Here is a 25,321-nt window from a genome sequence, read left to right as displayed (position 1 = left end):
AATAGACCCTATGCGAAATTGCTTGGTGATCTAGCAACACTGATGTAAACAAGACCGTCCGCCATATTGGTACGGGCGACGATCGCGAAGTTACTGTGGAAGAGTAGGTGACGGTAACGCGGTATGGGTCAAACTGGACTGCGTTTTCCGGGTCCCGACCACGTATTGTGGACGAAGGACTCGTCTGCGCTGCCGACTGTGTCTGAGGACTCACACCACTCGTGGTGCCGCGCCAAAGACCCATCCGAGCAGCAGCGGAGCAGGGCATGCCGCCTAGCCACTGAGCCGCATTGCTCGCCTTCATCGGTGCGGACAAACACGTGCGACTCGCAGTAAGTAAATCTCTGTTTTTTCCTTGACGCGAGTTAACCGGTATGAGCATTTGTATAGCACTTTGTTCACCGTTGTTTACCATGCAAATGCGTAGCGGGGACCCTGTTGCAGTAACCCTGAAAGAGGAAAGCGACAATCGCCAGACCGTACCGCTAGTGGGTGGATTAGGTATTTTCAAATGCTGTACATCGAATTTACGGGATGATTTTTGGCGAAGATGTTTACGGAAAGGTTGCGGCCGTTTTCCGTGATGGTCGTCCGCCCGCGCGTTTGCCGCAAAGCATTCGTGCTTTGCGGCGAAGTCAACTACAAAAGTGCACATGCGCCCTGAATTTTCTTTTTTTTTTTATATGTTTTCATTATTTATTGCGTATGTCCTACCGAAAAAATCTGTTTGTGCGTCTGGCTTGTCCTTTTTTGGCAGTGGGGTGGTCGTGGTAGTTTCTAAAGCGCATGTTTTGAGTGTGCCCGAACAGATATTACCGTAAATCCTTTAGCTCGAACTCACTGAACTAAATTTTTTTTTAATTCGATGGGTCATCGGTATAGCCAGAATGTTTACCTGTTTATCTCGAAAGGTTTTGGAAGTGAGTTCCAGATAATCATAATATTGCTTGCTTAAGTTATGACGAACACGAATATGCGGGTAGTATCATTACCCACGGTGAGGTTTGTAAATGTTAAACTTCCTTCTCTTGAAAGTACATTAACAAAGCATGCAGCGATACTTGCACGCTCGAACTTGAAAAACAATTTTGACATCATTGCTGTTGAAGGTGTAGAATATTGCCCTTGCAACAGCGTTAAGCAAGACAAAATCTGGTCATTTTGAGTCTGTTCCTTGCGGCCACTGCTTTCTGCTCTGTCCCTTTAGCATAAACTATAGCGGACTAGTCCTGTTCTTCCCTGAGTGCTATTTACTGTTACTCTCTCTGTTCTTGCAGGTTGGGCCTCATCCATGTGGTCAGCAACTGCTTTCGCTCCCAGAGAAAAATTGGCCGGCCCTATGTTGTGTGCCTCACCTCTGGGACGGACAGTAGGGAGATTGTGGAGGCAGTGTGCGAGTGCCCGGCGGGTTGCAGTGGAGCATGCAGTCACATCCTGGCGGCTGTGCACCTACTCGTCCTCTTGCAAGCCCAAGGTTTTAAAGAGGCGCCACCGGAGCTTGCGTGCACAGCTGCCACAACAGTGGCGACGTCTGAGACAGCAGGACATCAAGCCAGCGAGTGTCCAAGACATTGACTGGAGAAGCCCGCAAGAAAATGGCCCCTCCCTTCCCTTGCCAATGCGTCTGTTCGGCGCACGTCGAGTGCAGGAGCAGCAATAATTATTGCTGCTCGCATTTGGAATGGGTTTTTTGCCTCAGTTTTGCTGGCCTCACCCCCCACAGTAACATAAACAAGGACTGGCATGGCACCTGGAGGGTCACCTATGAGCTACCAGCGAGCATTCAAGCCACATATCGCGCCGTGGTCATCTCGCGAGCACGCAGAGGCTGGGCAACGTCGTGTATACTAGACCGCTGCATGCAGGGGTGCGCGAATGCTTCCCTTTGTTCCATTTATATCCACAGTTTGCTATACTGCACGCGTTATAAATCAGCGAAGTATTTTAATTTACTGGGATTTTCACTGTGGATACAAAAAAGCAAAAGCACTCAAGCTGATGCGCGGCGGACGGATGCAACTCTGGCCGTTTTTTTTTTTTTTGATGAAAACTTGAAAATTGCCTCAGCTACCTACATCAATGGTCACTATCATTACGTCGGAGGCATGCATGCAGTATGTGACAAACTAGAGGAGTGAGTCTGTATTTTAGTCGCAAAATATTCGACGGCAAATACATCGTGGCAGAAATGACAATGGGCAACAAGTTAACTTGACGTAAACAAACCTTTCAGCCCGGCAAATCGGGAACCAACTGCAGAAACTCGAATTTTCCTACGTCAGATCATCATAAAACAATGTACGCCACTTCCGCAACGACACGCGGCTAAATGCACCCCAAAGAAACTAACAACATACTCCGATACCGTGCGCGCCCGCTGCAGAGGAAATTTTCAACCGCGCCGTGACGGCGTAGTGCGGCAAAGAAAAGTTTACAGCCCTAGGTAAGATAAAGGCTCGTGTAGGGGCTAAGCGGTACCATTTAACAATGAAATGAAGCGGGCGTAGAGCCACAGGGACGAGTGAAGAAATAAAGCCTAATTTTGACAACGTGTGGTACTGTTTCCCCGCTCTAGCGCCGCTGTCAGTCGCGTGAATAGGCGGCGCACGCTCAGGCTTCATTTAGAATACAAAGGCTGAACCAGGGAACTCCAACGCAGCTGTATTTTTCATCCGGACAGCGACTATGGAATCCCGCGCTTAGCGAACCAATGACAAATATTCGCTCCCAGCGCACCGCGCCCAGCGTGTCACAAAGGTTGCTCGCGCCGGCATAGTTCGCGTCAGAAAGTTCGTTCAAGAGCGTGGAACTTCACGTGCCTTTTCTCCATCTGGACCGGCATTTCCTCGTTGCGTGCACTGCGGCACGCAGCAATGCTCCGGCATTGTAGTCCATCAAAAAAAGCGGTCAATGCCCGACTTCTACGTTTTGCTACTTGGGTTCGGTTTCAAACGACCGTACCAAAATGGCGGACCTAGTTACCGGAGTCGGCGGGAGATGGCGGGGCGCATTTTGCATAGGGTCTATTACAATGCCTTCGCACTGCTGCGTGCCTCTGTGCACTCAGCGAGGTACCAGAAACGGCACAGGAGGCAAGGTAAGCCCTTATTTTTATTACCAATCTTGTTTAACTTAATGAAAACAAGAGCGAATGAAGGAACCAAAATACAGCATAGGGGATCGCGCGCAGGCTGATCCGAATGGCTTCCGCTGGCGTCAATGTTGCGGCGTGAAAACTAAACACGTAGTAACTCAACAGTAATACAAGTTACGAGTATGTATTGCTACGCATGCATTCCTAACAGCACATGAGTGCGGCGAATGATAGCTAGCTCACGGGCAGGGACGGCTAAATTATAGCCCGGAGCATTGAAATTTCCTCTGTCGCGGCGTAAGGAAATGACGTTGTTCTGGTTCTTCAGGTTCGCGGGCAGGTGTGTAAATATTTGGGCATGCCAACTGTGCTCTTTCGCAGCGTAACGAAATGTGCGCTTCGTGCGTGCGGTGCAATGCCTCGGCAAGCACGAAACGCACATTTCGCGCACACGCCCATCCTTTGGCATCCGTAATGCGAGAGCGTACGTTCCGTTCCCCAGGCATTTTTTAAGTCTACATTTTATTTATCATTGTAGTCCTTCCGAGTAGGTCAAGGTAGGATTGCCGGATTACATCGATGGGTGCGCCCTACCTACATTTAAACACAGCATCTCTTTTCATCTGAGCTCGTGCCGGGCAAAACTAGTGGTGTCGACGGAGCACGTTTGTTCATTCGTTTTGCGTTTTTAGGTTTTTCGTAAACTTATAGCGGGTGTTGTTACGCACATCCGGCGTTATGACAAAAAAAAGGCAAAAGACGCATTTCCAAATACTAGCCAGTTGCCGGGCTCTCAACGAAAAAAAAAATGGTTAGACACGGCAGTGTAGACTGTTATAAAAAAGACAGTGGCAATGAAGCATACTGCTTTGGTGTTGACAATGCTATCTTCTAGAGCAGCTCATTCGCCAGCATTCGAGAAAGTTCCGACAGACGATGATTTTGGTTTATTTAGCCCTGTGTTCCTATGCGGGTTTGCAGTTAGACCGAGGCGATGGCGGTAAGAGTTCGTGAGCGCTGCGTTGAGACGCAACCGGTGGTAAAGGGTTTCAAGCTTACGTGGAATCCGCTCTGGTAGCCTCATTCTGAGTCCAGGGTCTATATGGTGCAGGAAAGGGTGCCGAGTTTCAGGACAAGACCAGAGGCGGTTTCGCTCCGCTAAGGCAAGCTCCTTCACTAGCGCCGCGGCCTCGTTGCGATAATTGCGATAATTGTGGATTGCCCGAAACAGTAGAGCACGTCCTTCTAGAGTGCCCGGCATACATCCAAGAAAGAACTCACCTCGCAGAAAAGATTGAGTGCCTCAACAACGCATCTATATCTTTGAAAGGTCTCCTTGGACCCTGGCCCTCTCCATCGTCCCAGAGAAAAGTGTTGGTTGCTTTATTTGACTATTTACACGGAATCGGCCTCGCAGAGACAATTTAGAACTTTACGTGTCAGATCGTGTGGACTTTTAAGTCACCACGCAAAGCTTCGTGTTCACTTTTCTTTTAATCTCTTCTTTTCCCATCTTTCTTCTGCCCTACTTCTTTTAGGGCCTTTACTCCCTTCTCCCCATCCCCGCAGAGTAGCATGCAGGCGGTAACATGCCGGCAAATCTCTCTGCTTTCATCTAATAAAGAGCTCTCTCTCTCTCTCTCCTATGCGGGTTAAGAGAGTTGCAATGTCAGAGCTTTGTAAACAATATTAATTTGTGTCTGCTTTACACTCCAGGTCTCGTACCACCGTTTTCCACAAGCCTCTTCACTTCGAAAAAGCTGGATAATTGCCATCAAGCGGGACGAGGGCCCATTGTTCACGATAAAGAGCAACACAAAGGTCTGCAATTCCCACTTCAAGCCAACAGACTTCATCCCTGGAGTGGCAAGCGGAAGGAGGATTCTTCGTGAAACAGCAGTGCCTTCAGTGTTTGTGTTTTCCAAGCCCAAAAAAGAAACGAAGGCACCGAAGGTGCGTACCCCCTTGCCCCAGCAGAAAAATGCCCAATCCTTTGCTACACTAAACTTGCCCTCGCCTGACAGGGATGCAACTGAGGAGTCTGGAGGGAAAGATCAGGTGGAAGAGGTGGATACAGCCATCGATATGCAAGACAGTGATGAGGTGGAAACACTAAAGGTTGTTGTGCAGAAGCAGGCTGAGCAAATCGAACTGTTAAAAGAGCAGTGCAGTGGCCTGAAAAGGAAACTTGAAGAAGCGCAAAGCCGAGAAGCTCTTCAAGAAAAGAAGCAAGCCGAAGATCTCTCAAAGCTACAGAAACAGTGTGATGGTTTGAGGGAAGAGTTGTTGCAAGCAAAGGCTGCTGCCTACAAAGCGGAGGGAGACCTTCTTGTGATTCAGCAGCAACTGGAAGAAGAAAAGTTGAAGAATGCACCTTTTTGCATTGACCGTTTCAAAGGCTCCAGGGAACAAATGATGTTCTACACTGGACTCCCCGACTATGACACCTTTGTTGCGGTGGCAGAACTAGCAGATCCAGGAAGCAACAGCCAGGGAAGGAAACGGAAGCTGGACCGAGAAAATGAACTGTTTCTCGTGTTAGTGAGGTTGCGGCTTGGCCTGTTTGAGCAAGACCTGGCGGATAGATTTGCCATTTCGCAGCCCACTGTGTCGAGAATTTGCTGTGAATGGGTCAACCTTATTTATGCTAAGGTGATAAAGATGCATATCTGGCCATCCAGGGAAGCTGTGAATGATACAATGCCTGCTTCGTTCACTGAAAAGTGCAAGAAAACCAGGGTGATTTTGGATGCCACAGAGATCAGGTGCGCAGTCCCCAGCTCCCTTGCATTACAGTCAAGCACGTACTCCCAGTACAAGTCTGCAAACATCTTCAAGGGACTCATTGGAATAATGCCGAGTGGTCAACTCTCATTCGTTTCCGAATTATACACAGGCTGCATGTCGGACCGTGAATGTGTAATTCAGAGTGGGTTCTTGGACCTTAGCTTTGACGAAGGTGATATTGTGATGGCAGACAAGGGGTTCAAAATTGCCGACCTTCTTGAAGAGAAAGGTGTCCGCCTGAACATTCCTCCTTTCCTGCAAAACGGGAAGCTGTCTGAACAAGAAGTGAGAGAGACACAGGAAATTGCCTCCCTGAGAATTCACGTGGAGAGGAGGATACAGCGAATCAAAGCGTTTCACATCTTCGATCGCCCAGTTCCCCTCACACTGGCACCTGTGGTGACTCAAATATGGACTGTAGTCGCCGTGCTAACTAACCTTCAGTCAGACCTGATTGCGAACCCCGGTGTGGTCTAGTCCAATGTTAGCATGAAAACAGATGTGGGTAGTTTAGAGAGCTGAGTAATCATAAGACATGTACAGTGAAAGCTCGTTACTTCGAACTTCAATAATCCAAATTTATGGTTATTTCAAATTGTACGATTTGGTCCTAACAAGGCTCCATAGAAGTCTATGTATAAAGAAGCCCGTTAATTCAAACCCCAGTAGGCGCTGCTGCCACGGATAACTCAAACTATGTGCCGGCGCTTCGCACATGGCCAGAGAAACGCACCCAGTGCTTGCACACACTGCTCCATAGAATACAAGATATGCTAAAATCAATCTATATCCCACATGATGGAAGTTTTGGAAGACGCATTCATTGCAACTACGTGAGGATGCTGTGGTGTGTCGTCCACTGACAGATGAGGGCACCATATCTCAGGTCAGAAGCACTGGCTTTGTGCACGTGTGCACGTGTTTATTTCGTTATGCCTGCATTTCCTTGTGTGTGCATTATCTGTGAACCAGCAATCTATTTAAAATGTAACTTTATATTCCTTGTATAAACATAGTGTAGCGACTGTTGATATTTATTGCTCATTTGTTCTTTTTTTTCTTCTTCTTTTGTAATCATCAGAATAGCGTGCAGTGGTATGGGCACGTCGTGTAGTGTTTGTGTTTTTGTGCATCAGATAAAGGTCACCATATACTGATATTTTTATTTTTACTTTTTTTTACAAGTTTCTGAAGGAATATGTTTGCTTCATGGGGCATTTTCAAATCTTCCAAGCGTCCATGTATTTATATTATCCTTTTTCACGTGGTGCTGTCATGTATGCGGCCCTCAGGCACCTTCAAGCGGTAGCTAGCCGCTTTTCCCCTAAGGGACCCCCAACACTGTTGTTGGAAATAAACTGATTTGATTTTGATTTGAACCTGTCGCTGCCAACGACAGCAAGGAGGAGAAAAAACAAAGTATAGCGCGGCCGTCCGCTATGAAGTCATGGCCGTATGGAATGCCGCCCATCTCTTCTGTGGATTTCGAGAAGGCAGAGATAAGGTTCCACGAGGTGGCTACAAGTGCAGGGTGTGTGTGTGTGTCTAACATCTCGACACTCCCGTGTTACAACAGGCCTGTGCACCGCGTCCAGGAATTCAGGTCCACTGCTGGCGTGACTACGTATTGTCGCGGAACACAGTCATCGTGTGGAAGGAATCAGCGCTGGGAGACTGGTTCAACGCTGTGAAGCTGCCACCCGCACTGGTGACCGGACTCGATCGTCGCACGTGCCGGCACGGTCAACGAGCTCATCGGGCGGCGACCAGGGGAGCGCGATCGGACGCTGGCAACGTGCAACTGCGGCGCCCCCGCATCGCTGGGGCATAGTGAAACAGCCTGCACCGCCCACCGTTTCACTTGGCCGTCGCAACGGCATTTTGCGGGCATCGTCTAAATGTTCTCCCGCCACATCGTTGGCGCTACGCAATTCGGCAGCGGTGCACAAACCGGCCACATCGTAAACCCTTGACTCTGCTTTTGCAGGTGAGAAAAAGTATAAGTGATTTAATTTGGCTGTTGTTGTGCACTGCTGGCGAACAAAGCGTAAATTGTTCTTCCCGTGATGGGGAAAAATAGTGGCAAGGGTGCTTGCAAGTATGCTAACAAGGATACTGGCAGGGATGGTGAAAAGGAGGTGACAGATGTTAAAGAATTGCAGGACCTGCTAAAGATGTTTGAGGATTTTAAGAAGGATTTTCGCGCTGAGATGCGTGATCTTAAAGACGGTATATCTTTCTGCACTGATGTTTGCAATGACGTCAAGGACACTGCCACAGATATAAAGAACCTGAGGCTGGAAATGCAGGAGCTGCTCAGGCAGAACATAGAGCTGAGAGAGGAGAACAAAAGGCTATCCGAAAGATGTGATGAACTGGAGCAATATCAGCGCCTGAACAATATCGAGGTAAAGGGCGCGCCCGCGGAAAGCGACCCCGTGACCGTCCTGCAGAAAATAGGAGAGGTAGTGGGCGAGAGCATAGACGCTACTGACATCGATATATGTCACTGGGTTAGCACCCCAAAGCGGCGCGTGAAAAACATAGTTGTGCGTTTTGTTCGACGTAGCAAGCGAAATGACGTGCTGGCAAAGTGCAGAAAAAAGAGAGTGGACTGCTCTATCCTTGGATGCGCGCAAAAAACGCCGCTCTTTGTGAACGAACATCTGACCCAGAAAAACAAAGCTTTGCTCTCGGCTGCCATCCAAAAAAAGAAAGAAGTAGGGTGGAAATTTGCATGGACAACTAATGGAAGGGTGCTGGTGCGAAGGGACGAAGACTCGCCTGTGATTCACATAGCTCATGAAGGGAACCTGGCCCAAATCCGCAACTAAATTGGTCGCATGAAAATGGCAATTGCTATTAGATTTCGCTCTGATGGACTCGAATGACTCTTGCAAGTATTACACTGTCTCGGAATTCAACTCTAAAATATCATCAACAAAGAAGTCGTTCTCCATACTACATGTAAACTGTAGAAGTATAAGAAAAAAAGGTGATAACATCACCATTTTCTTGCAGTCAGTATCAATAGATTTTGATGTAATAGCTTTCTCTGAAACCTGGATTAGGGATGAAGCCAATGCACCTTATTTTCCGGGCTACCGTTTCGAACTTCTTTGTCGACAAAAAAAGGAAGGTGGAGGGCTCGCTATTTATTTTAAAGATAGTCTAAACTATGAATTAGTAGAAACTTTTTCTCTTATCAATGAAGACATTGAAATCTTGACGATGCGTTTTGGAAAGACCACAATCAGTCTGGTGTACAGACCACCGCACGGACATAAAACCAAGTTCCTACAGTTTTTAGACAAAACGCTAGCATCGGTCACTTTCTGCAATGCTCCCTACATGATTATTGGCGACATAAATATCGATATGAAGTCCGTTGACCCGTACAGCCAAGAATTTCAGACAGTTCTATCAGCTTATGGGTTTACAAATCATATAACTTTGCCTACTAGGCTCTCCAATCTAAGTGCCACTCTCCTTGATATTTGTGCAACAAATATAAGCTCGGATAGCGTTACAAGCGGAATAATTTCGTATGAGTTAAGTGACCACCTTCCGGTGTTCTGTGTTCTTCCATCAGCACCTAATCAAAGTAAAGTCCGAACTCGGACCCGCCTTGGACGCAAAAAGAATGCCGAGGCCCAGGAACACTTTTATAGATTAGTAGAAGCGCATGACTGGAGCTGCATTTATAACCAATCCGATCCTGATGATGCATATGATAAGTTTCTCGGGTTCTTGCGTACAAGCTACACTGCAGCTTTCCCTTTACAGAGGCTCTCCCACCGGACCATTAAAAATTGCCGAAAGCCATGGATAACCACTAGTCTTCACGAGAGAATTAAATCTAAAAACAAGTTATTTCATGACTTTGTACGTTCACGAGAACCTGCAGCATTTCTGAAGTACAAAAAATACAGAAATACGCTCACGTCGGACCTGAAAAAGGCCAAGAAAGATTATTACCAAAAGACATTTGAAAGGATCTACGATAACCAACGCAAAATCTGGAAGGTAGTGAATGCTCTGACTGGCAAAAGTACAAGTAGTGAATGTATCCAAGAATTAACCGTAAACGATGAAGCTCTTGCAGGAAAGAGATTAGCCGATGCTTTCAACGCCCACTTTATAAATGCGGGCACGTACGAAAGAACTAGCATTAGCGCAGACAACGCGTTAACAGAGGGCCCCCGTGTGCCTGAGTCCATCTTTGTGCGACCAACAGACGCAGTTGAGGTTGCAGATTTAATCTGCAAGCTTAAAACCAATGTAGCATCTGGCATAGATGAAATAGGGCCCGCAGAGTTAAAACTGATATCACCATTAATATGCGAAGTTTTATCCTTCATTATTAACCTCACCTTGACCACAGGCATTTTTCCCAGACATTTAAAACTGGCCAAAGTCACTGCTATATTCAAAGGTGGTGACCGTAACAACCTGTCGAACTATCGTCCTATATCGGTGCTTCCAACTCTATCTAAAATATTCGAAGGCGTAATCCATGAGCGACTCACTTCTTTTTTTGACAAGCACCAAATAATAGCAACCAACCAATACGGCTTCCAAAAGCATAGGTCAACTGAGCAAGCTCTGGCATATATCAAGGAAAAGATAATCGTAAATATGGAAAACAGAAAATACACACTCGGTCTTTTCTTAGATATTCAAAAGGCATTTGATTCAATACATTTTGATTTGCTGTTAAAAAAATTATCTAGCTGTGGAATTCGTGGGATCGCATTACAAATTCTGGAAAACTACTTGCATGATCGATATCAAATAGTCGGCATCAATGACATATTATCTGCCGAAATGAAATTGAAACAAGGTGTCCCACAAGGATCCTTACTTGGCCCGTTATTATTTCTTGTGTACATAAATGATATTGTTAAAATACCAGGTTCTTCTGATATTATTATGTATGCAGATGACACGAATATTTTTTTCTCATCAAACAGTTTAACATTCCTGGAATCTATTGTAAACGAATATCTGGTGCATCTTTCAAACTGGTTACAACAAAACAAGCTGCGATTAAATGCCACAAAGACAACCTATATAATTTTCCGCCCAATCAATAAGCCCTTAAACGAAGATATCAATCTCAAATACGAAGGTCATCTTATTGCACGGGTACATGAGCAAAAGTTCCTTGGTGTTTGGTTCCAAGAACAGTTAAACTGGTCAGTACTCGTAAATAATTTAGTTGCTGCTCTGGCACGAACAGTTGGATGCCTTTATAAAATTTCAGACTTAGTACCGCTATGGCTAAAAAGAAACATGTATTATTCTCTATTCTATTCAAAACTAACGTACGGAATCTTGGTGTGGGGAACAACCTCACGAAATAATTACAATAAGCTTGTTGTCCTGCAAAAAAAGATATTACGGTGTTTCGAAAATTTTCAAGGGAAATTCCAAGACCTGCCAACTTCACCTTTGTTTTCAAAACACTCAATACTTAGAGCTGACCAGCTGTATTACTTTAGACTCCTGCAGATGGTACACAAAAACAAGTTATATGTAGATGGTGACGCAGAAAACCGTCATTACTGTGTACGGCGTCCAATAAGACGTACACCTAAAACTAGGACTAATTACGGCAAACAATCGGCCACTTATCAAGTACCACATGTCTTGAACATCCTAGCGGATAATTTAAATTTTAGCACCAGTGCAACCGTATTTAAGACTGAAACCAAGGTGATGTTTATAGAGAAGAAAGTGAGATATGACAATCACTAGGCGTGTCTCACTCTAAAGAATTTAAACTGTACTGTGTGAAGACGTGATTTTTTCATAGACATGAGGAACACTCAGTAAGGAAACATTTCGTGTTGTATTGTATCTTCTGGCAACAGGTATTGAAGAAAAAAGTTCAATGTATATTGTAGAACTTGTGATTCTCATTATAGTAAATGTACGATTTTTTGTATTTTTCACGATTTACTTATTTTTTTTCTCTGTATTGCTGGATCTTATTGCTAAGCACGCATATTTGATTTGAACATGTCCTCTACTGTGAACTCCTCTGTTGTGGACTCCAGAGGGTCAGGAGCCCTCGTCAGGCACTCAATGCCTTTAGCTCCTGCCCCTTCAGCAGGGATTGTAACAACGTCTGCTGAAAAATAAAGTCTTCTTCTTCTTCTTCTTCTTCAAACGTGCCTTCTTCAGGGTCGAAAACAAGCCTGTCGGGTGTTGCCCCCAACCACGGAGAGGCAGGGTCGACGAAAAGCCCACAGTGCTCCACAGTGACGTCGTGGCCCAGCTTCCGGAGAACGTTTGTGTAGCGATGGGTTGCAGCAGCTTTATTCCTCCTACCATACTGTATGGGCCGCACCCGCGACAGGTCCTTGGGGTCAAGCAAGTGGTGCAGGCCTTTTTGAGTCCAGCTTTGCCTCATCAGCACCTTGCCAAAGGCCGACGCAGTAAGACGGTGTCTGCGAGCACGAACCCATGTCTCGCTTTGGCTCTGCTGTCGTGTATTCTTTTCCAGGTCACGTGCCTCCTGGATGGATACGGATATGTCCTGAAAAAAATTAAGCCTGCTAGTCAACCATGCTAAAGAATGCTTTATTTCAGTTTTTAAAAATAAAAGAAAGTTAAAGTTCATGTGCAGCCAGAAAACTCGCTGGGGGAAAAAGTCCCACGGATGAAGTTCTACGACGGAAAAATGAAGGCGCACTGCAGTGCCTACATCAAAGTTAACTACAATATTGGGAGCTTTAAAGTATGCTGACCTAACACCCCGGATAGGTGCCATGAAATTAAGTTGTTAAAAAAATTCCACCTTCAACTGACAAACTTCCATGTTTTGTTAGAAAATCGGTTTTAGGTACTCACATCAAGAATGGCTTTCTCCCGGCTTGAGAAGTCTCCTTGAAATTCGTGCTGCACACTGTCCTCGAAGAAGTCCAGTCTTGGCAGAGGGAGTGACAGGCTCTTTCCAGGGCTCAAGTTCCCAAGCCAGGTGGTGAAGCCGGATGGTTGGTGGCCCTGGTGATGGGTTGCAGGCGAGCCAGATGGTGCAAGACCGAATTTTGTTGACACCATGGCTCCAGGATCGCTGAACAGGACAGCTGCAAAAGATGTCTTCCCCAGAGCCATTAACCTCTCGCCAAATTTCTTGCAAGATTGAAGCACTCGCTCGTCATCCTTGCTTTGGGCACCACACAGACTCACTGACTTCGGGACTTCACGTCCACTCTCCGCCAATCCACAGACTGGACACTGGTGGGCTTGATTCCTTCGTGTCGGGGGCGCCTCCACCGCTGGGGCAACTCCGTGCAAGAAAGCACTGGTGGTGGCTCTTTGTAACCATGTTGTTGGAGGAGGACCAGCAAACGCAAAAGCGCAAGCACGTGGCTGCATGCACCCCCACTACCAGCTGGACACTGGCACCTGGTGGCCTTGACGACACCCGAGCTTCTGTCCAGGGTTACTTGAACTTGGTAGGGCGCACCTGCCTTCTTTTGGCTCCTGAAGCATGTGCCTCGAGCGTGGACAAGACCACAGCTAAAAAAAAAGCAACAAGGAAGCTTTAAGTTTACTACATACCTTAGAAGAACCCTCAGTTCAATGTTTCTTTTACATAAACGGGTGAAGTTTGTACACAATGTGCCTTGTGCTGACAAAAAATACATAAACCCTCCATTTGTTCTACACTGACACTTGCTGGGAAACGTACTTACCGGCAATGTAAAACCCCCGCTACACGCACGCACGCGCGCGCACACACACGCCCGCCGCTTACTGCTTTTATGCTAAAACTTCATTTTCCTCTCTTTTATGCCCTCAAACCAGCGCACTTTGTTAAGCAACACCCCCCTTTTGATGTCATTACAGAGCCGATAGATGCATGGCAGATGCATTGAAGTTCGTCAAATGTACGAGTTACGTATAAAAAGCACTTCGCATCTTCAAAAATAACATCTTATGCGTCCAAAAACCCTTCTGTAACCATACAAACCTCTGTTGACGCCGTCGACGACCTCGGTCTAAGCGCTAGAATATGTTTACGAAAACACTAAACACTACGGTATGCTGTATGCTGGAATGTCCTCGGGCGGGTGCGCGAACCACGAAAATGTGTGGTGTAAAGCTTTTGCAGTTTTCGTACGAGCACGAAAATCTATACTTTACGCTCAGGAGTTCGAGCGCTTGCTTCTAACGTGTTGCACTGCAGGTAGCTTCGTAAACAGAACATCCGCAGGTATGGGAACGATCGCCAAGCGGTAGACAAGCAGCGAAACTAACGAATTAACACTACTTATGACATAATCCACAGTAGCACACAAGAAATAGCACTTACCTTACGTCAGGCATACAAGTAGCTACCGAAGTCGGCTCGGCGTACGCCTCCACCGTGAAGTTGTACGCTCGCCGCTGCTGCCGTAGGGATGCGTCGTTTTCGGTGCAGAAGTTCGTTACCGTTGCGTCGCTGAGTGTAGGAAGGACGCTTAGATCACGGACCCACCGAGAACTTGCCATCGCTAGAATCCACAGCCCCTTAAAACGTCGAAAAACACCCGTAGAGCAAGTATTACAGCTAACACATAGCAGGCCGCAAGGTCAAACGACGGCGCCGACGCCGCTCTCAAAATGGCTGCGCGCACAGGGTTGCCAGACCACCTAGCGTTTTGAATATCCCCTATAGCACCCCGGCCCAACGCGTCTTGTCAACATAACGATGTGGGGAAGCCTCGCCAGCCTTAGATTTGTGCCCTTTGAACACAAAAATTGAAGTTTAAATTTGGCGGTTTCACGTGCCGAATCTACACGTGGGCAGAGAGCGCACAGTGGTGGAGGGCTCCGGATTAATTTCGGCCACCTGGGGCCTTCCAAATCGGCCTGAGGGCGCAATCTGTTCGCTGATCAGCATCCTCACGCGCCAATGTCGCAGTGCGAGAAGGGAGCTGGGGAGTCGCCACTCTTGCAACTCTTTCCATTATTATTTAGCTTATAATTCTACCCGTTTAATCTACCTTTGTCCGTACCATCTAGCTATTATCGGTTAAACTTGCACGACCGTTATCTCGATGCAACATTCTTTTCAATGAACAAAACTTGTATATCAGCCTCAGGAGGTCTTTATGAATTCTTGAAAGCCTCGTAAACATCGAGAAATCGATGCAGTGTAGATGCACATTCGGCGCGTTTAGCATTGACCTTCGTGCATACGTTACCAGACGCGCCGTTAGCATGACGTGTTCAAACCCGAGGGCTGTTTTTATGCTTCAGAAGCTTCCCACACAATATAAGGTATCCAAGAGTGCTTTTTGATGCTGCCAGGGCTCACACAGGCGAGTTCAAGCAGGAAACGGCTCCCGTATTCAGCCAGAGCAGCCTGACTATGACAGACGAAAAGGGAACGAGTCCGCGATCTGACGTGACGAGTTGGCTGCGTTGTGTTCATCCTCTTCGCGGCATTGCTTTTTTTTTCGCTCTCTAGCTTTCAGCTCGCGTCCACTTCCGGTCCGTTTTTTAAAGCGAGGCATTCTTGGCTTCAATGATGGTGGTGTCATTACCTAAAGCGCATTGCAGGAGAGCCAACCTTACACAATGGTAGGGGACATCGTGAAGAAGAAGAAGAAGAAGAAGAAGAAGAAGAAGAAGAAGAAGAAGAAGAAGAAGAAGAAGAAGAAGAAGGAGGAGGAGGAGGAGGAGGAGGAGGAGGAGAAGGAGGAGAAGAAGAAGAAGAAGAAAATAGCAAGAAAAAGGCTTCCCGTGGTCGGAATCCAATCGGGGTCCCTCGAGTTATGAAGCCTGAAGCCGACGTCTATCCCATTGCGCCATTCTGAGTCGGTCGAAGCAGTAGGAATTTTAAAGCGAATTTGAGCGCTTCACTTTGATGACGACGATGGGGTGTTGGCGGCTGTCGGGTATGACGGATAACCAAAATGTGCATACTGGCAAGGAGAGAACTGCCACAACCACGCACGAGCCTGAACAGGTGATTGGCTGCCCTGTTCCGACGACTACAAACAAGAAACGCAGACACAGGCCGAGACGTTAGCCAGGCGGAGTCTTGACGAGCCTGAAAAGGCGAGCCGATACACCTGCGGGCGCTCCAAGAAGACGACGTACACTCTAAGAAAAAAGGGTGTGGTAGTTTCTCCCTTAAAGGAGCCATGAAGAGAAAACACAAGTTTGGTTCATTCGAAAGATTGCCTCGTTAGAACCATAACGACACCACTTATAACGCAAACTTCGCTCAAATAAGCTACATAATTAGGAAAAAAGGAAATGACCATGCGACCCACCAGCTCATTTTCCGCAACAGAACCTGTGATGTCACTTGAGAATGCTCTGCGATTGGCGGAGGCCGGCAAAAGCAAACGCATGTTAGGCAGGGCTTACAGTTTGCATAGCGAGCTAAATGCCCGTGAAACATACTGCACATTCTTTTTATGGCAAAGAACGGTGGAGTAAACGGTTGAAGTTCCGAACGAACACGCAAGCGTGTGCGCCAATGCGTACGAAACTAGCGCCGGCCGAGCTCGACATCTCGCCGTCGCACAGACGAATTTTCGGGTTCGAGGCTCTTCGGGGCCAACGAACCGTTCCAGCACGCACAGCCGCGACCTTGCTTCGTATCGTAATCCCTTCACAGGAGGTTGGCCGTCATATCGCCAACCAGCAAAGGTAAAAATAGAGACGTGGGGAGTAAGGAACAGCAAGAAGCGACGAGATAGTGCCAGTCGTCGCGTAAGTTTCGAATGGTGTTGGCTTGCTGCTGTCGTATACGAGCTCGTTTCCAGTTTACAACCACTGAAAACTTCAGTTTGTTCGAGTACTTTACAATGAAATTTCGTTGCTGCGTTTTGAAATGCCCATGTAGTACGGGCAAATCGTCGAGGGAGTGCGACATCCCCGCCGGTGAGGAGATCTCCTTTCATGTGCTGCCCAACGACGAACCTCGGCGAAGCAAGTGGCTACGTTTTGTGAACTTTGCAAACGGAGGAGAAAGAGAGCTAAAGGAAGTACGAGTGTGCTCGCTTCATTTCCGAGGAAGTGATTACGGCAGGGACCCTTACGTTAGCTCACTCCTGGGACATGCTGGCGCTCGTCGCCGACTTCGTCAAATCGCTCTGACCTTGGGGGAAAAAAATGCCGTAAACACCGCGCATTGACGCTCGTATCTTTCTGGTCGAAGCAGAGAGCTCGCGCGAATGGCTTTCCATACACGACACCGGCCTACTGGCATAAGTGATACTGCTACTGAAATTGAACTATTATTAACCGTAATCAAAATACGGCACATACGTACCAGTCTATATTCGTCCGTCGCGACGGGGCTGACGAGGCAGCGGTGCCGACGGCAGGGCGTTCGTCTGTTGTGGCTATCGCGGAATGGTCGCTTTCCCGTCCACCGCGTATCCCACAACTCTTGCCGCTCGTTCACTTAGAAGCATTGAGCGTTCAAGTGGTGTGAGGTTGTTAAATGCAAGCCCGAGCTCCTCGGCGAGAGTTTTGTTCTCCGGATCAGACGATTCCATGACTAGGGCTGCGGGTGCACTAGGTTTTACTAGTATTTTTAAAATGGCCGCCGTATCGATCGACTCCCGCGTGTGGGTGCTATATGGAGTCGACATACTAAGTATCTGTTTCATGGACCGGCTCGTATGACGCCATTATTCAAGTCACGGAATGTGCAATTTTAGCGGAAGATTTAAAATTTTGGCCTAAATTGCCTTATTTCTTAGTGAATAAAGCATCATTTGCTTCCGGGAAAACGCTTGGGGTACTATGAAACACCTAATCTTTCGAATAAAACAAACTTATGTTTTCTCTTCATGGCTCCTTTAAGGGTGAAACAGGAATGTATCATATATTGCTCGCTAAGAGGTAGAAAGATTCTCCCTTTAAGAGGGAGGACAGCGTTTCTCCCCCTAAGAGTGGAGGAAGATTTCCCCCTTTCGTGAGCTAATGGAGGAGCGTTCCTCCCCTGGCAGCGCCACCCGAGCAAGGCTTGTCATGCGAGAAAGGTCTAACGAGCTGATCGGTTTGAGGATCGAGGAAGTACGAATACGTAGGTTACTCTGGTTGTGTGCGCTTAAAATGCGCTAAAATAACCAAGAAATTACCTACCGAGCACCAGAACTGCGGTTAGCAAGCGATTTCGCCAATCGTATATGCGCGACTTCTTGCATTCGTCTCGCTGCGTGCCCCGTCTATGCATTCAGAGCGAACGCGCCGCCGTAAACACAGTAAAGTCATACCGATTGCTTTCAAAATGCCGCCTTTATTTCCGAAAGGCTCGTAACCCCACCGTTCACCGCACACGAGATCACAAGCATCCAATGCGGACGTTTGAGAACAACCAGTTGTTTTTAGTCGTCTTACCTTGCTACAACCGATGCATTAAAACGCGGATCGTCTGCAATCGTAAATCGCAGCGCAAAGGCAATGCAGACAACGCGAAAAACGTATCCGTCGCTGTCGCATCCTCGATAATGCCCGCCCTCTAGCGTGCTCGAAGTAAAGCAATCGTAAACGTTTTAAAATGACCGATAGATGACGCAAAAAAAAAGTAGGGGTGGGGAGGGGAAGCTACTAAGCATCACCATCAGTGGGCACTTACATCGAGACGTTTCCTTGGTTTCCTTTATGGATAACGTATATTATTATAGCCAACATTACGGAGGCCGCATGTGGGCGGGCACATATTGGGAAGAAACATAGCACAACACAGCGACATACACTTCATTAAAGGCACTGCCAACGCACAATACACGAACAACACACAACATACACACGTATACACCACAACATATAGTACACTTTTCACATGTCCGCATGATCACAAGCCACAACTAAACATTGAAACGGCGACGAAGTATATATAACCCTGATCGCCGAGAATACAGGTAGGAACAGTGAGATCGTTGCTTGTTTTGATAACCCACGGCAGTGCGTAAGCCTTAGGTGGGTTTTGTTATTTCATCAAATGTAACCCGTGTAATTGCAAACTTTTATTAATTTGAGGTTTTGTAAGAAGCAGTAAAGTAGCTCAAAGAAGAAAAAACGTTCCACGAAACAGTACGGCAGGTATGTTTGGAATGACACTCATTGCCTCGCCTTCGCTCTTTTAGCGTAGAGCGCACCACTGGTCTGGCAACCATTCAGCCAAGATGTTAGCACTAGCTTTTGAGAAACTCTATGGTTATTGAATGGGGGCCTTTTGTTGTTGGTAACTGATGCATCAATATGCTGCGGTCCATGCTCGTTGACGAAAAAAGGGGCAGTTTGCTATCATCGCTGACCTCTTTTACCCTTGGGCGTCAGTATAAAACGTCCACAAATGCAGTGGTAACGTTGAACAGGGCGCAGGTGAGTCGCCCACAGCAAGCATGCAGCGGTGCCCACAGAATGTGCTTCAAACACGCGGCTGGCGAGCCGTGCGTTAGCGTGGCGGGCACATGCTAGTAATAAAAAAGAAAGACAGCGAGAAAACAAGCAAGCAGCACACCGCAGGGGAGTTGTTGCTCATAGTCGTCGTATGCGCCCGATCGGAGAAAGCCACAGTGCAACGATGAACGGTTTCGTTTTCGGCGTCGGCGCCGACAGCAGATTGCAGACGACAGGGGAGAATATTTCCTCCCCCGTTTTGGTGTTTCGTAGAGGCCGTACGTGTAATTAGCTGAAGGGAGGAGCTCGCTGGTCCGGGGGAGAAAACCTTCGATTTCCTCCCTTTTTCTACCCTTTTTTCTTATAGCGTCCTCGATAAACACGCACCGGTGTTGCCCCCAAAACCGGCGCGGTTGCACAGTGCCCCACGACGGTGCGTACCGGCACGGAGCGTTGATCGAGGACAAACGGGGCTGTTCTACCCAGGCGCCATCTCTTAATCTAAGAAATCAACTCATAAAAACGTTCACAAGTAGCAATACAGCACTGTAATGAGACACAGCGCTATTAGAAAGTGGTATTTATTGAAGGCCAATGATTATATGTACGCACAACTTAAATCCGTCACACATGCGGAACAACGTACCGCCACCGCTTCCACTAAACAGCTACATACAAGCTGCTTCTCATCTTCGTTTGAGCCATAATGCGAGTGCCTGTTTTGTTCCGCCCTTCCGTTACAGCAAAACAAGTAGGTCTTCATCGCCTAGGCACTCCGGTGACAGTTCACGATAATTCGATCGAACGAAACGAATGAATCCCCAACTGTCTGGCAATGCATGCAGCCGTCTTTGAAGTACACGAAGTTCGCGTCCTCATTTACAATCTCTGGCCATTGTTACCTCCCGTTAGGAGCCTGTCGCATCGTTGCCCGATGAATTCACAAGCACGCCATCCTTGTCAGCAACAATACACAGCTCCTCCCGCCTTGATACGAGTGCGGCGATGCGCCGTCGCTGCAGCAGACGGCGGAGGAAGCCCCTTCGCCTCCATGCCCCTTCGCCGGCGTCGTCCGCGATGCATCTCGGGATTGCGCCCCGGCGCACCGTCGACTCTCTTGGTGCGCGGCGGTGCAACCGAAAATTGCCCCGCGACGGTGCGCCCCGCTTTATCGAGGACGGACGGTGCACACCGGTGCGGTTTATCGAGGATAAAAAGGTGCACCGGTGTGCCCCGGTGTGCACCGGTGCGGTTAATCGAGGATGCTATTAGAGTGTAGGTCGCGTCTAAAGCGCGCACTTTACTGCAGGTCAAATAAACGGTTTTTTAGATGCGAACGCATCTCATTCACTCGCTTTGTCCCTGCCATGGTCCCTGCATCCATCCGGCGTTGTCGGCGTCATGGAGGAAGAAAATGGTCGGCGTCCACCCATCCCCTCTTCTCCTCGCCGCGCCAGCTGCGCTCTCCGCCGCTCACCCCATCTCCTGTCCGATAGCGAACACTCTCTCGCGAGGGGCATTGGATTGGCTTGGATTGGCTTGGATTGGCTTGGCTTGGATTGGCTTGGCTTGGATTGGATTAGGATTGGATTAAAGTGGATTGTGTTGGATTGTGTTGCCTCATAGCCGCGGCAGACGCACCTGCGCCGGCGCGTCCCATCACCGTTATGCGCGCTATAAAACGCGGTGCCTGCGCCGCTCCGCTCCATCGTTCCAGCGCCGTTCCTCCGCTGTCCAACGCTGCAACGTGAAGCCCCTATGCGTCGCATCTACACAGGGGTTCCCTCGAGGGGAGGTTGGAGTTTTTACTTTTTTTCAATCCAATACAATCCAATTCGCTGTCGTCTGAATTTGGACTTGACTCGCATGCAGTGTGCATTTTGGTCGTCGACGCTTGGACTGCGATTGCAGCGGCTTCGACTTTGCCGGTTTCGCCATTTGATTTCCCCCCGACCCGGTCCTGAGCTCAAGGACGCGGGTTCGATTCCCGGCCGCGGCGGCTGCTTTTCCGATGGAGGCGAAAAGCAAAAAAAAAAAAAAAAAAAAAAACAAATAGCGCCAATGACCCTGTGAATGTGGTTGGAAAGCAAAGCCGTAAACGGCACCTACAACGATTACGCATGCGACATCACTTAAATTCACTCACGTCGCTCTACAAATAGTGAAACCAGAGGGAAGTGAAATGCACTTCCCCAATGATGACGTATTGCTTCTCTCGATGTTGGGAGGAGTCTGCATAGATAACTGCATGATCCCCACGTGGGTGGTGGTGAGCGCTATAGCCCGTACTTGTCGGCGACCCTCGTCGTGTGAGGGCTTCATATATCTAAGCAAAGAGAGCGTCGTTAGTTCCTGTCGCCAAAAGTCCAGAAGTACATCAAACGGAGTAACATTCTGTGCTGCCCAGCCAATCTGGTGAAGGAAGCGGCGACCCGCCGCAGTACTGCGCACTCGGGGCTTCTAGATAGAAAGATGGCCCTCGATCAGCTCGTCCACCGTGTTCTAGAGCTCCGTGCTAAGAAGCCTCTCTGTGGACGCACTCCTGGGAAGACCAATGGCTTGCTTAACCGCCTTTCTAATAATTATATAAGGCACCTTTATGTCCTCGTTGCCGAGAAGACAGGGGGTTGATGTAAGGTATTCTCGAGAGGACAAATGCTTGAACTAATCGAAAGGTATCGGATTCCTTGAGACCTCGCTTCTTGGTGGTAACTCGCCTTTTCATGTGCATGATTTTATTGATTTGACTGTGTTTGAGGCGCTTCAAGGATCCGTAACTCTTGGTGTTGGCCTGAAGATGTAGGCCCATGATCTTGACGCTGGGGCTTTGAGTGATGGCCTGGCCATCAGTGAGTATTTTAATGTGTTCCTTGAGGTGTCGTTTGGCGCGAGGACTGACGACAAGGAGCTGAGATTTTTTACGTGTACACTGGAAGCCACAGGCTTTAGAACATTGGCGTACTATAAGTGAGATGCCATGGGTTGGTGTGAGCTTCCTTTAATCGGTATCACGTGGCATTCAGCGAGAATGCAGGGGTTAAACCCTTTGATGTGGTTGCGAGTGCACCACTTGTCTTCCCCGTCTTCGTCTGGGCTCGTAGCTAAGTTGGTAAGACAACGGGTTCTGGCTTTGTTACTCTATTAGTTCCAGGTTCGATTCCTTGCGGAGCCAGTAAATTATGTTATTTGTTCGCGGGAGTTTTCTGTTGACACCAACGGTCACGAAAGAACCCTTGGTGGCATATGTAAAAAGCTTTGCTTTAAAACACCTGTGTGTTCGAGATTTCGGCGCATGTCTAAGGTCCCCAGGTGGTCAAGATTAACCCGGAGCCCTCCACTAAGGCGCGCCTCATCCCCTGTGTAGCGTCGGTGCCTTAAACAACACAATCAATAAATCAATCAATCGAGCCATTTGATGTTCGGACGCACGAAAGCTTGGCGTTTCAAATATCGTCGTCGTTACACGTAGGTAATAGATACTGAACTTTCCGCTCACGAACGTCAAGATAATTCCTGAGCAATAAGAGGCTCTCCGATTGGCACCCTCCGAATTCACATAATTTACATATACCAAGAATAAATTTTCCTCGCGCCTTATTTTTTCCATGAACATTAAAAATTTCTGATAATTTGTCAACACTAGGTTCAGAACCATGTTGGCGGAAAATTTGTTCGCCCTGTAAAGCGGCGAGTGAGCAATGGCCACGCTCCCTGCGTGTCGTTTCGAGCGAGCGCAGTCCACACCCGAAGCTGCTTTGGGCGCACAAGGCCGTTTTCAACCACGCGCAACGATACTGGGAGGACCGCTGATGTCAATGCGTGACGGTCGCCTACGTCAAGTAAACTTCGCTTCCCGGTCTTCTCTCATTCTGACTGATTGAATCACGCCGACGCAACGCAGGCGATGAGGCGCGCCGTAGTGGAAGGCTCCGAATTGGTTTCGACCACCTGGGGATCTTTAACGTGCGCCGAAATCTCGATCACACGGGCGTTTTCGCTTTTCGGCTCCATAGGAAAAGCAGCCGCCGCGGCCGGGAATCCAACCCGCGACCTCTGGATCAGCAGCACAACGCCTTAGCCACTGAGCTACCGCGACGGGTAGTTTCCTCTCGCTCTCTTGCTGCGTGACAACTTCCTAGTTTTTGATTGATTAATCGGTCAATCGATTGATGGATTGATTGATTGATTGGATGGCCTAACGTCCGACTGACTGATTGATTGATTGTTTGATTGACTTATTGATTGGATGATTGATTGAGTGATTGATGGAATAAATCATTGGTTGTTTGATGGACTGGCTGACTGACTGACTGACTGACTGATTGATTGATTGAGTGATTGATGGATTAAATTATTGGTTGTTTGATTGACTGACACTGATTGATTGATTGATTGATTGAGTGAGTGAGTGAGTGAGTGAGTTAGTGAGTGGTGAATTAAATTATTGGCTGCTTGCTTGACTGACTGACTGACTTACTGATTGATTGATTGATTGATTGATTGATTGATTGATTTAACACTCTGATGCTACACCTGGGCTACGAGGCGCGCCTTAGTGGAGGGCTCCGGATTAATTTTGACCCCCTGGTGACCTTTAACGAGAGCAGAAATATCGACATACAGGCGTTCTCGCTTTTCGCCTCAGTCTGAGAAGCAGCCACCGTGGCTGGGATCGAATCCCCTTCCTTGGACTCAGCAGCACAACGCCTTAGCCACTGGGTCACCACAGCGGGTTCCTAGTTTGTCGACCGAGTGTTCAGAACCTATTACAAAAAAGACTGCCGAATACCGTGTTATTCGCTTCACATGTGTTTCGGCCGCAAAGAAAATGCCCCGCGGAAAGTTTTAATTCACGTTTCGCGGGGTGATGCTGCAATTGGGCAATAATAAGGCATACTAATGCGGAGGTCAATGAATTACGGCTACCAGGATTTTTTTACCAGCGCCGAAACCTCGCTGGCATAGACGTTCCCACATTTCGGATGTATATATACAAAAAAGCTCCTCCCGGTGGGGTATCCAACCCGGGTCATTATGCTCAGAGTCACAAGGCCTTAGGAATTAGGAACCATGGAATCACAGTGCCATCGATCTACGGCGCCGGGCATACCGTCGACCGGGAAAAAGTAAAAGCGAAAAAGTGGGAATGCGTATGCTGTGTGCTGTTTTCTTTTTCTTTTTAATTTTGCCGTCCTCCGAAACGTCCTACTAAAGAAGCTGTCAGATACCTACATGACGTGCACACTTCGGGCACTTTCGTTTTTAGCCTGTGGCATGTCATACGTATGCACTGAAGAGGGGTCGAGCCTGAAGATGGTCAGTTTTGCTCAAACCAAGAAGATATTTTTTTCATCGCATTATAATTAGGGGTATGCGCAGGCCCGCAAGAGATATTGAGCAGAATGCGACGACAAATGTGTTTTGATAAAAGTGAAACGACACAGGTCAGCGAGCTTAGCTTGCGATGAACTACGGAGGGGTTGTCTGCTCAAGCTCGGGGGACAGTGAACCGCTGAAGCCGTCGCACAGAAGGCAGGCGGCCCCATTTCGATGCAGTGTGCGTCGCAGTTATGTTTTGCGCCGCAATATGTCGCTGTCCAGTCTTATCATATGAGGCGATAGCACGCACCCAGAGCTGTCACTAACGAAGTCGCGCGGCCTTCATTATAAAACCAGTTTCATGCGCCCGCGACGCAGTGGTTCCAAGAAGGGCTTTCCGTGACACCGTCGACACGTGGGGATCTCTCTTCTAGAATTGTGTACCTGCTGACCAAGCCGAGGTAACCGCAACTAGACCCCGCCATTAGCCAGCCCATAGATAGCGCAAGGTACCGTGGGAGCAGTTCACGCACCCCGCTGAAGCCTTCCACGGCAAGCAGCGCCCGGGCACGCATGTTCGCTCAACCCACGCACTTCAAGCACGCACATGAGCACAGGCCCCCCCCCCCAAAAAAAAATCCAGTGACGTAGAGACGCTCATTTTCGAATTCCCCACTACACCGCATTATTTCTTTATTTTGCGGGGGGCGGTGTGTTCTGGCGTTCAAAATCACAGAAAGTGGGTCGTCGAACTAT

At 48.0% G+C, this 25,321-nt stretch overlaps 1 protein-coding gene across 1 annotated transcript; it reads left to right on the top strand.

The window, feature by feature from the left end:
* The first annotated feature begins 5,051 nt into the window (after positions 1-5,051).
* Positions 5,052-6,358, top strand: LOC144150931 (uncharacterized). Its single transcript, XM_077682223.1, has one exon. It carries the CDS (start codon positions 5,180-5,182, stop codon positions 6,356-6,358), a length of 1,179 nt encoding a protein of 392 aa, XP_077538349.1. The 5' UTR covers positions 5,052-5,179.
* The last annotated feature ends 18,963 nt before the right edge of the window (positions 6,359-25,321 follow it).

The sequence above is a fragment of the Haemaphysalis longicornis genome, unplaced genomic scaffold (genome assembly GCF_048455015.1).
Source record: "Haemaphysalis longicornis isolate Haplotype H1 unplaced genomic scaffold, Haemaphysalis longicornis Haplotype H1 scaffold_809, whole genome shotgun sequence".
NCBI classification, from domain to species: Eukaryota; Metazoa; Arthropoda; class Arachnida; order Ixodida; family Ixodidae; genus Haemaphysalis; species Haemaphysalis longicornis.
Note: the sequence above shows the minus strand (reverse complement) of the source record. Positions and strands in the feature narration are given on the sequence as shown.